The sequence below is a fragment of the Anabrus simplex genome, chromosome 2 (genome assembly GCF_040414725.1).
Source record: "Anabrus simplex isolate iqAnaSimp1 chromosome 2, ASM4041472v1, whole genome shotgun sequence".
Lineage (NCBI taxonomy): Eukaryota > Metazoa > Arthropoda > Insecta > Orthoptera > Tettigoniidae > Anabrus > Anabrus simplex.
The window spans coordinates 730,898,682-730,911,031 of NC_090266.1; the positions used below are offsets into that span (position 1 = coordinate 730,898,682).

The 12,350-nt window shown below is 44.3% G+C and overlaps 1 protein-coding gene across 8 annotated transcripts in view; it reads left to right on the forward strand.

The window, feature by feature from the left end:
* Positions 1–12,350, forward strand: part of Ssdp (Sequence-specific single-stranded DNA-binding protein) — an 831,184-nt gene that overhangs the window by 683,796 nt on the left and 135,038 nt on the right. For 6 of the 8 annotated variants that reach the window (XM_067141370.2, XM_067141374.2, XM_067141371.2 and 3 more), the window contains one exon: positions 11,967–11,996. The exons of the other annotated variants lie outside the window; for them this stretch is intronic. In XM_067141370.2, coding sequence (XP_066997471.1) covers positions 11,967–11,996 — 30 coding nt within the window. The remainder of the gene's footprint in view (positions 1–11,966; positions 11,997–12,350) is intronic. 8 annotated transcript variants of the gene reach the window in all.

The following is a 12,350-nucleotide window of genomic DNA, read 5'->3' on the forward strand; positions in this document are numbered from 1 at the left end:
AGCCCCGCCATTATGTTGTATCATGGAAGTATGAAAACTGTATGTGGATAATTTTAATAGCATGCTATTTAGAATTAAATTGACATAGTTTCATTCTATTTCGATTTTGGCTATTAACTCGCCCAATCAATAGACGGCTACAGGGATGATCTGAACTGAATCATCGTCCTAAAAGTAGGCTAAAGGAATCCTTTAGGAGGCTTAGTTCGAAGACTATTTAAACGCGGAGGGACTTCGTGCGGCGGTGGATTCTTCGGAAGGAGCGTCAGAACTGCAGTTATTGACTCCAGTAGTTGATACCGAAGATTTTCACGATCTTGGACAAGGCTCAGTTGAATTGTGATTCGGTTTTTAGACCTATAGTCGGCGCATAAAACAAGGTGGGGAGCTAAGTGTACTAAGTAGAGAATAGTTAAGGAGTCATAGAACAGTTTTGGTGAATTCTGCAGTCGCATTCAGTCTCTGTTCATCTGCTCCCCAGATAGTGGATTCAGTTCAACTTGAGGTTGGTGACATTTCAGGATGTTTAATTGTGACAAATCCGTCTGGTAGGCTTGTGGCACGTCAAGGAACTGATACAGGACAAAAGCTCGACACCCCGGTGTCATTTAAAACCTATAGCAATTGAAAGGGCATTAAGCAAGTCCCTTTCTTTAGACGTTAGATGTGTAAAATTAGGTCCACTGCTAAGGACTACCTTGCCTGAATGACTTGATCAAGGAGAGTATACTGATTATGTTATTGCGACAGAGTGAATGCAGAGTGATTCACAAATAGTCGGACACCATGAGACAGTTGTTTATAGTCGTCTGACAGCCACAGAATTTTCCAGTATCGAAGAAATAAATATATGGTGACCCGTATAGTGCCAGCAAGGGGGCGTGGTCGAAAATATAGCGTTTTTAATAGCAATATAATAATTATAATAATAATAATAATAATAACACGAGGGTTAGGGCATAAGTCATCACAACTATTTTTACTCACATTTGCCTGGTGGAAACACACAATGGTCATATTTTCTGAAAAGTATGTATGTTTAGTCATCAGCCCAAGGGCTGGTTGGATCCTCAACAGCTCCGCCATCAGCTATCATAGATGACCTAGGCATCACTGAAGAGGCGTACTAGGGAAATGAGGAGTGAGGTAGTTTCCCGTTGTTTCCTCACTAAGCCAGAAGTTGCTATTACATATCAGTCTGCCAAGCCCACTGAAATGCATGTACCAGCCGACCCTTTGAGCAATAGTTTCACACCATTCATAGCAGGGACTGACTGCATAAGGAATGGCATTACTAGCATCGCTCATACCTCAGTCACTTTCTTAGTGTCAAAGCCAAATATAAGACTGAGACAGGTCAATGAAAGTAACAAAATTGCTCTAGCCTATTCCAGAAGACATAGTGCACTCTAAACACTAGGTCCCGCCAGCAAAGGCACATTCTGAAAAGTATGACACTAATAGTGCATGGGCACAGCAACAATGGCGGTGCGATGGGACTGCAGTAGCGACTCAGGCTCCGTGCAGAATGGATGTGACGAGGCAACAACAGCGTGTGTACATCAAACTGGCCGTTCGCCGCGATCGCAATGCCAAAGGAGGTCATAGAGAGGTTGTCGGAGCTGTGGGGAAATAATGCCCTTCCATGTCGAACCGTTGTGAGATTGGCAGCGTACGCGTAAAACTGCATCACGGTGGGTGCCACGTGCGCGTGCGCGCGAACACACACACACACACACACACACACACACACACACATACACACACACACACACACACACACATGCAAAAGTAGACACGGTATGCCATATGCTCTGATCACTTGGTACCCAGTCTGGCTCCATGGCTAAATGGTTAGCGTGGTGACCTTGGTCACATAGATCCCGGCTTTGATTCCCGGTAGGGTCGGGGGTTTTAAGCATAATTGGTTAATTCCGCTGACACGGGGGTTAGGTGTACGTGTCGTCTTCACTTCATCCTCATCACGCCGCGCAGGTCGCCTGCGGGTGTCAGTTCAAAAGACTTGCACCTGGCAAGCAGAACTTTTCCTCGGGCGCTCCCGGCACTAAAAGCCTTACGCCATTTCACTGGGTACGCTACGGGCAGGAAGTGCTAAAGAGAATAATGCCCGTGGATGCATTTTTAAGAATGGTGACATGCAGGATCAGCATGAAGGCAAACGTTCCAGCAAAACCCTTTCATCTTGAAGCTGATGGTCATTGTGGCTTGCGACGTCGGAAGCGTGATTGCGTGTCACTTCGTTCTACAACGGTTACGTACTACAGAACCTTCCTGCTGACACAGTTACGTCGCATCTTGTCATTAAGGACAAACGCCCACGTCTTCTCAACAATACCATCCTCCTCCATGACAACGCTAGACCGCATGCAGCCGAGACCGTACGGAGACAACTTCAGAGCTGGAGATGGTAAGTACTAGAATACTCGCCGTACTACCGGACCTGTCTCCGTGTGATTTTGACCTCATCCCCAAAGTGAAAGAACAGTTGCGTGGATTGAGACACGAGAGGGCATTACCAACTCTGTGAAGCGTGAAATTCCAAAATTCGCATACGGTGAGGCGACAGGTATCGTACGTCTCTCGCAATGTTGGACATATGCTTTGAACAATCTAGGGGTCTACTGAGAGGGTGTACCGTAACGGTTACTGTACTCTCTGAGAATAAACATTATACAGTACAAAGATGTCATGGCTGACAGTTTCCTCGCTACACCTGGTAAACCTACTCGGCATTATTCATACACTCCAAAGCACCTTACTCTCCCCATTCCCGCCTGTATACCGGATGCAACTAAAAATGTGGGAAAGCTCCGGGTATTCGATAGAGGACGTGACAACAAGCAGAACATGTCCTGTAAACATATGGTTTATTTGCTTTCGTTTCCGTGTTACAGGCATCGTTTGTGGTGTACATGACACAGGCCACTTCACTATGCAGGTTGTTCATTTGTGTTGATAAAGTTTAATGTACTACTTACAGTTCTCTACAGAAGGTGCTCAAAATGGCTACCACGACCTGTAATGCGCCGCATCATTGACTGTCTCACTCGTTCCCATATTACAGGCGTCTGTCTTATCCGCTGACACACTTGCTCTATTCGCTGAAGCAGCATTTCAACGTTATGAATAGGTGTAGCATACAAATTGGTCTTCAAATGACCCCATAAATATAAGTCTAAAGGATTGAGATCGAGAGAACGAGCAGGCCACGGTGTCGGTCCCTGACGCCCTATCCATTTGTTTGGGAATCGCTGATGTAAAATTGCTCTAGCAGCAAGAACAAAATGCGGCGGTGCTCCATCATGCATGAAACACATGCACTGAATTAAATCCAGTGGAACGTCTTCCAACAAACCATGTAAATCATTTGTTAAAAAGGTGCAGTATGACGATTCTGTCAGTGTTCCTGGTGAAATGAAAGGAGCAATTAATGTGTGCATTTTTAGCATCTTCTATAGAGAACTGTAAGTAGTAAATTACATTTTATTAACACAAATGACCAACCTGCATAGTGAAGTGGTATGTGTTATGTACACCACAAACAATTCCTGTAACACGGAAACGAAAGCAAATGAACTATATGTTTACAGGACATGTTCTGCTTGTTGTCAGGTCCTCTATCGAATCCCCGGAACTTTCCCACATATTTAGTTACACCCTGTATGTCCATTTGTGCAGTCGATCCCACAGTCGTGCGAAAGAATAGTTGTCATGACTTATGTTCCAATCCACGCAATAGCAATAATAATAATAATAATAATAATAATAATAATAATAATAATAATAATAATAATAATAATAATAATAATTGCTCTAAGTCCGACTAACTACCTTTACGGCATTTGAAGACACCGAGATGCCGGCATTTTATCCCGCGGTCCTTACTCTAACGTGCCGGTAAATCTACCCGTCACAAGGCTGACGTATTTGAGCACCTTCAAATACCACCGGACTGAGCCGGGATCAAAGCCGCCTGCTTGAGCTACTCAGCCCGGCAGCCTTTTACACGTTAAAAAAAGTCTACGAAGCTTCATGTGAACAAACAGTTGTTTAAATCAAATAAGAATTCTAGAAATTTCCTGGTAAAATAAAATGATGAAAGACTTTGACCGTGTTTGGTTGCGAAAAGTGTGCTCATGGGCACGTTGAAGAAGAAAACACAGCAAACAGTTTAGAACAAAAATTCACCCTCTCAGTTTCATTGAAACCAAATGCTGGGCCAGGAGTCGAAGCACCAAGCTCCGGCTAGTGACTAGGTGCCGTGATGGGCTGGCTAGTAAGGCAATCGAAAAACTTCAAATCTTCTAACCTTTTAAGCAACGGAGAGGTTAGACAAGACTTTTAGACATAAACAGCAGTGAACATGCTGTACGGTGCTTTACCAGCACCGTACAAGTCTTGGGTTTCATGACTGCGGAAGAACATTAAGGTGGATTCATTTGCTCTTCTTTAGAATATTCTGAGCGAAACCCTCGTCTTCATACGTCTCACGTCGCCTCTAATTCTTGCAGACACATTGCCTTCTATCATACACTGACTGACAGTTACAATGCAACACCAAGGAGGAGTGGTTCGAAAGGGATGAAAGTTGGGGAAAAAACAGAGACGGCACGGATGAATAATTGATGTTTATTTCAAACCGATATGCAGGTTACACAATGCGCACGGCATCGACTCAGTAGGATGTAGGACCACCGCGAGCGGCGATGCACGCAGAAACACGTCGAGGTACAGAGTCAATAAGAGTGCGGATGGTGTCCTGAGGGATGGTTCTCCATTCTCTGTCAACCATTTGCCACAGTTGGTCGTCCGTACGAGGCTGGGGCAGAGTTTGCAAACGGCGTCCAATGAGATCCCACACGTGTTCGATTGGTGAGAGATCCGGAGAGTACGCTGGCCACGGAAGCATCTGTACACCTCGTAGAGCCTGTTGGGAGATGCGAGCAGTGTGTGGGCGGGCATTATCCTGCTGAAACAGAGCATTGGGCAGCCCCTGAAGGTACGGGAGTGCCACCGGCCGCATCACATGCTGCACGTAGTGGTGGGCATTTAACGTGCCTTGAATACGCACTAGAGGTGACGTGGAATCATACGCAATAGCGCCCCAAACCATGATGCCGCATTGTCTAGCGGTAGGGCGCTCCACAGTTACTGCCGGATTTGACCTTTCTCCACGCCGACGCCACACTCGTCTGCGGTGACTATCACTGACAGAACAGAAGCGTGACTCATCGGAGAACACGACGTTCCGCCATTCCCTCATCCAAGTCGCTCTAGCCCGGCACCATGCCAGGCGTGCACGTCTATGCTGTGGAGTCAATGGTAGGCTTCTGAGCGGACGCCGGGAGTGCAGGCCTCCTTCAACCAATCGATGGGAAATTGTTCTGGTCGATATTGGAACAGCCAGGGTGTCTTGCACATGCTGAAGAATAGCGGTTGACGTGGCGTGCGGGGCTGCCACCGCTTGGCGGCGGATGCGCCGATCCTCGCGTGCTGACGTCACTCGGGCTGCGCCTGGACCCCTCGCCACATGCCACGTGCCACATGTCCCTGCGCCAACCATCTTCGCCACAGGCGCTGCACCGTGGACACATCCCTATGGGTATCGGCTGCGATTTGACGAAGCGACGAACCTGCCCTTCTCAGCCCGATCACCATACCCCTCGTAAAGTTGTCTGTCTGCTGGAAATGCCTCCGTTGACGGCGGCCTGGCATTCTTAGCTATACACGTGTCCTGTGGCACACGACAACACGTTCTACAATGACTGTCGGCTGAGAAATCAAGGTACGAAGTGGGCCATTCGCCAACGCCGTGTCCCATTTATCGTTCGCTACGTGCGCAGCACAGCGGCGCATTTCACATCATAAGCATACCTCAGTGACGTCAGTCCACCCTGCAGTTGGCATAAAGTTCTGACCACTCCTTCTTGGTGTTGCATTTGCTCTGTCAGTCAGTGTATTTCGACGACCTGCTCTTTTTAGTTCCATGATATCGATTTTTATTTGAACTGACGTTGTACCTTTTGGGATATTGTGGAAACAGTCTTGAGAGAACGGCAGTGGATGGTATTATTCGACCCTGTGATTGAGGTGAAATATCTTGGGATGCGTGCGAATGACGCCTGGAACCGGGATTATTGGAGCTATCGGGACCAAGCATTAAACTCTGTGTGTGAGGAATCGCTTCTACAAACACTTCACACGCTAGTTGTGAGAACAGGACAATATGAAGCAAGAATACTATCCGAATTGGCTTTATGATGTGTCAAAATTCAGTCGGGAGCTACTCTTCGTTCGAAGAGTCCCTAAGTAATTAATAGCGTATGGCCTTCGGAGAGGCCTGGTGCAGTTTTTTTCGATTAGACTGCCTGTACAACAATTTGCTTTACGTCGCACCGACACAGATAGGTCTTATGACGACAATAGGATAGGAAAGGGCTAGGGGTGCGAAAGAAGCGGCCGTTGCCTTAATTAAGGTACAGCCTGGTGTGAAAATGGGAAACCTCGGAAAAATATCTTCAGGGCTGCCGACAGTGGGGTTCGAACCCGCTGTCTCCCAGATGCAAGCTCACAGCTGCGCCCCCCTAACCGCACGGCCAACTCGTCCGGTAGGCTTCATGTAGGCGACCTACATATCTGTGAAGACATCACAGACACCCAGCACCGAGCCAGGCGAATTAACCAATTAAGGTTAAAATCTCCGGCCTGGCCGGGAATCGAACCCGGGACCCCTTGGAGCAAAGGCCAGCATGCTAACTATTTAGCCATGGAGCTGGAAAGAGTCCCTGAAACTGTGCGAGAAGGAAACTAAAACAAGAAAAAAATAGGGGAAAAGGAAATAAAAGAAAATGCCGTTTATTGGTGTTTTCTACAGTAGGCTATAATAGATTTGTTTCAAAAAGTAGTACTACGTCAATTTGTTATGATCTTATGTGTTTCTTTATTTTTTATGTGGCTACCGCAGTAGTGTCCATTCATCCAAGAACGCTTTTGTAAACTGATTGTTTTACGTTCCCGGTCTAGAAAGCCAAGCATAACGGCCGAGAGGATTCGTCGTGCTGACCATACGACACCTCGTAATCTGCAGGCCTCCGGGCTGAGCAGCGGTCGCTTGGTAGGCCAAGGCCCTTCAAGGGCTGTAGTGCCGTGGGGTTTGGTTTGGTTTGGTTTGTTTTACGTTAACATAACTAAATAAAATAAAATAAAATACATTGTTCTTTTGTATTACGTCCACACCCGAACACAAAAACAGAGAAGCAAAATATGGTAAACCACTCACCTTGTAATTTGAATACTAATAAAAACAATATGCAAAAATTCATAGGTAGCGTTCATTTCCTAGAAATGGTTGTCGGCAACGCATAATCCAGGAAGACGAATGTCTGCAACAAGGCCGTAGACTGCTCAAAATGGTGGCTCCAATTGAAGAAAAGATGGTTTATGTCCCCTTGTTTTTGCTTTGTTGCAGTGGGATTAAGTAGGTTATTGAACAACCCGTATTCGGTGCAAATGCTGTGGGGAATCGTCCATGATTAAATTTAAGTTGTGTAATTGTTGTAATAAGCTTCCTGAAAGACGGATACTTCTGGTACTAGTGCACAGAAGTGATTATGGAGTGCACTAAGGAATAGTGCCGTGCTCGAATTTATGGTGAGACTTCCCATTCTTCGTTGCAACAGGTTAGCAGGCTTTTTGTCAGACGAGGTACGTAGTCAGTAAATGGGACGGTGATGCATTCCTCTCGTTCAGTGCTGGAGGTAGACTTGACCCACCCATTGTCAAGAAGGCCAATATGCGGCTTTATCCAAACCAGTGTCGCTCACTTCTCCGTAAGCTGGAGACTTCGAGCAGTATTGATTTCGTAGACTAGAAGAGAGGATTCATCAGGAGCGGTAGAATGTTGCAGATTTTGCAATGCTGCTTGAGAGTCTGAAAATATTATAACGGAAGACTGTTCTACTGTCATTGCATGACTCAATGATGTCTGAATTGTGGGTAGTTTCGCAGTATGTATGGAGGGCATTATAGACAGTTTAAACTCTGCAAAGTTACCACGTGTTAAGTCTAATATATATTTGACACATCATTCCTCTGAGACAGGAACTGCTGTAGTATAATAACAACATTTACAGGAAAATCCGGTTGAAAAGGTACATCCAGTCAAACATCAAATTGCTTGTCAATATTAGCATACATAGTACTAATATTTTGATGTATTGGCGAGGTGGATATGGCTTTCCTGAATCCACTGGTCATCATGAATTACTGAATAAGAATTGGGGGCCCCTTTCTCTGCCTGTATCTTGATGTCTGTACAGCGTTGGTCAGTTATACCGTTTTCTTTACTATGCCGTTGTTACTAACTCGGTATAGTTTAAGCAGATATTTTGACGTGAGATAATGCCTAAATAGGCAGTGGCGGCTCCGAAGTTTCCATCTCTAGAGCTTTGGTGCGCGAGGAATTCATCTTTCCGATAGCTTCGAAATATTCGATATTGACATTTGTCAAATTTAGCTAGTACTGTAGCAGAAGCATACACTAACCGAATCCCATAATCGAGATGAGAGCGTATCAACGCTGTGTAGAACAGGAGTGTTGTCCTGCGGATCAGAACCCCAGCTTCAGAATGAGCCAGTGATAGCACGCAGCGAATTCAGAGCGGGTTCACATTTCTTAACAGCAGGCATCCTGTAGCCTAACCAAGTCAATTTGTTATCAATCTAAAGTCCTATCTTTTTCCGTAAAGGGAAAGCTGTGAACGTCCAGTTTCAATCTCTGTAAGTCTGGAACGAAGCGTCGGGAATAGATGGATGCTGTTGACTTGTCTAGTGAGATGGCAAGACTATGTTTAGAAAACCATGACTGAAAGGTTCGCATTGCTGCTGACCGTTCTGCTTGGCATCGTTCTTTAGATCTGACTGCCGTGTATAAGCATGCGCACTGAGCGAGTTGGCTGTGCGGTTAGGGGCGCGCAGCTGTGAGCTTGCATTCGCGAAATTGTGGGTTCGAACCGTACTCTCGGCAGCCTTGAAGATGATTTTCCGTGGTTTCCCATTTTTTACACCAGACAAATGCTGGGGCTGTACTTTAATTAAGGCCACGGCCGCTTCCTTCCCACTCTTAACCCTTTCTTGTCCCATCGTCCCCTAATACCTATTTGTGTCGGTGCGACGTAAAGCCAGTTGTTTAAAATAGAGCATATGTTATCTGCATATTGAAGGACGTGTACATCGTGGTGGAATATGCGAGAAATATCAGCAGTATACACCTTAAATATAAGAGTTGCAGAATAGAACCTTGTGGCAAGCTAATAGAGGTAGTTCGTGTGCCAGTGGTTATATTGTTGTGTGTCATAACAACATGCCGGCCGCTTAGAAGAGCAAAGATATTTCCTACGAATGTTTCTGGAACTCCAGAAGTGCATAGTTCTGATGCTACGACATTGTCGTAGGCCGTGGTGAGATCTGTGTGTGTAGGCTAATACCGTCATGTAGTCGTCGGTGCATGACAGTTGAAGATCATTTAAAGGTAGGTAAATGAAGCTGGATAAGAGCGAAAATATAACAGAGAATGTTGGCTGTGTATCTTCGATCTACATTTTTTCCTAATGAATTAACGTCGTACTAACACACTGAAGGTTTTCAGCGACGCAAGGGTGGGAAAGGACTAGGAATAGGAAGATAGCGTCCATGGCTGTAATTAGGGTACATCCCCAGCATTTGCCTGGTGTGAAAATGTGAAACCATGTAAAACGATCTTCAGGGCTACCGACGGTGGGATTCGAACCCACCATCTCCCGAATGCAGTTCACAACTACGCAACCCTAAGCGCACGACCAACCCGATCGGTATATCTTCAATCTATTTACTATTTTAGTTACGTAATGTTTCCTCGACATATCCTGTCTGTTATTTTACTGCGTCCAGAAGTCGTTTCAATTATTTTTAAGTTATACAGCATTAGTAATGCCCATGTTTATTCACGTAGTTTCTGGGAAGTAAAAGAAGTAGTGGAAAATCTTGTATTTATCTCAATTCTCAGCGGGCGTGGTTTTCAATATGCACGTACATGATATTGCGACACAGTTAATTTCGAAACACTTCCAAGGAGATTTGAATAACTTAAATACAACGTCGGTATGTGAAAATATTGAAGCGTCCCGACGCTTTGAGGATCTAACGACTGCTCCCAAACAGTTGTTACAAACTGCTTGTAGACTGTGACGGTCTCAAGTACACATTTCTAAATGCACAAATCACTCTTAAATTCATCCGTGGTTTTCAGACTACAAGTGGTGGTGGTGATTAATGTTTTATGCAGCTATCAGTCAGTCAGTCAGTCGGTCTCCACTGATGTGCATTTAGGGCTGTCGCCCAGGCGGTAGACTCCCTATCAATTGTTTACCGTACTTACTTTTCTTAAATTACTTCAAAGAAGTTGGAAATTTAGTGAATTCCAATCCCTAATTCCTCTTCCCATAAACGAATATTTGCCCCAATTGGTCCTGTTGAATTCCAAATTTATCATTATATTGTGATTTTTCCTACTTTTAAGAACTCCATTCAAGCTTGTTCGTCTACTAAATTAGTCATGCCACGCCATCTCGCCACTGACGGCACGGAATACGCCGTCTAGTCGAGCAGCTCGTCTTGTGGCAATAAAGATCAGTGTTACATTTGGAGAATTTGGTCTCATAATTGCTGTTAACAGTACATGGGAAATAAGCATTCTTAAAGTCGGTGAAAAAGCATGGGTTGAAGGGAAGCCTGAGTCACCACGCACCTCACCCCTCCTGGAGTCATCGCAAGCACTTGATGTCCGGAGTCCTGAATTTTGAGACTCATTAGAATGTTTATTTTAGCTATTTTTTAAATACCAGTTTGTAATTGTGAGTTTTGATACTATTTGTTACTAATTTTAGCCCGTGAGTTTTGAGACTTAACCCTATGAGGAATTAATAATTAAATAAATGTATTTTTAGCATTTCTTTCGTAGTTTCGTTACTGCCAACTCATATATAGTCTAGTCGTATATCGATACATTTTAATGTGGAAACAGAAGCGCGATTAGTTGGGGGAGGGGTGGGGGTGGGGGGAAAGTCTTTTAGTTTTGTTCTTGGTACTCCATGGAGAATGTTATTCACATGCGAGAATTAACCAGAAGGCTAAAGGATACTGTGATTAGTAATTCTTTGTTGACTGTGCAGGAGACCATTTGTGCGTTATGTTAATAGCGTTTAAAGAATTGGTCGCTGACCACTGGAAATCTGTGACTAGCTTTCTTACATAACCGTGTGTACCCCTTGAGGAAAGATCCAGATGACCTATGGGTCTAAATTATTTAAGGTAATTACATTCAATGCACCATCTGCTATAGATTTTATATATCGAGTGAATGGTTTTGGAAAGGAGTATCTGTTCAGTGTTGCTAGGACTGTAGTATGGCGCAACGGAAGACTTTTCATGTCTGCATTTCAAATTTAATTTTGATGAAGGATGCTGTTCAGTCTGGACTATGAAGGCATTTCCATGAGCAAGTTTCTTTCCGGGGCATTGGACTATTTATTTTCTTAGATTCTTTTGTGAAAATATGATTGATATGGATTTTCTGTGAATCATATGTTTATGTCAATTCATCCAGTGTGTTATAAAGTAGTGAGTAGTGTGTTTCATGAGTATATAAAAAGAATCGAGCTGTTGGTTGGTTAACTTATTTGATCATGCTTGAAGTAATGTGCTAGTTATTGTAACGGAATGGTATGATTTCCTTGTGGACTTGTAATGCATTTTAGTTGAATGTATTGTTTGTATTCTTTGGTTTTGTAACTCTATGCATATGACTTTGATGTAGCCAGTGTAATGAACTCATATTTAGGTATTCAAGTATTACTGTAAAGTTGAATCATTGGACTGATTGCCTCTTGTTTTTTTTCTGTCTTCCCCAGGTGAAGGTGGAGAGTTTGTAGGTTGGCAAGGTAGGGAGGTCCAACATTATTCTACATCTCTCTGCTTTCTCTCTTTCTGTGCATTCTGTACCATCTTTCTTTAGCTTTCACTGCCTGGTGTTGGGTATGACATACGCATGTTAAAATTACGGTGGTATATATCCCGATTAATTATTTTACTCTCCATCATCCCTCTCAAGTTGTATGATTAAAAGGCGCACATCATATAAATTCAGCTTAGGTTAATAATATATTGTGGCCGTGCGCGTAGAGGCGCGCGGCTGTGAGCTTGTATCCGGGAGATAGTAGGTTCGAATCCCACTATCGGCAGCCCTGAAAATGGTTTTCCGTGGTTTCCCATTTTCACACCAGGCAAATGCTGGG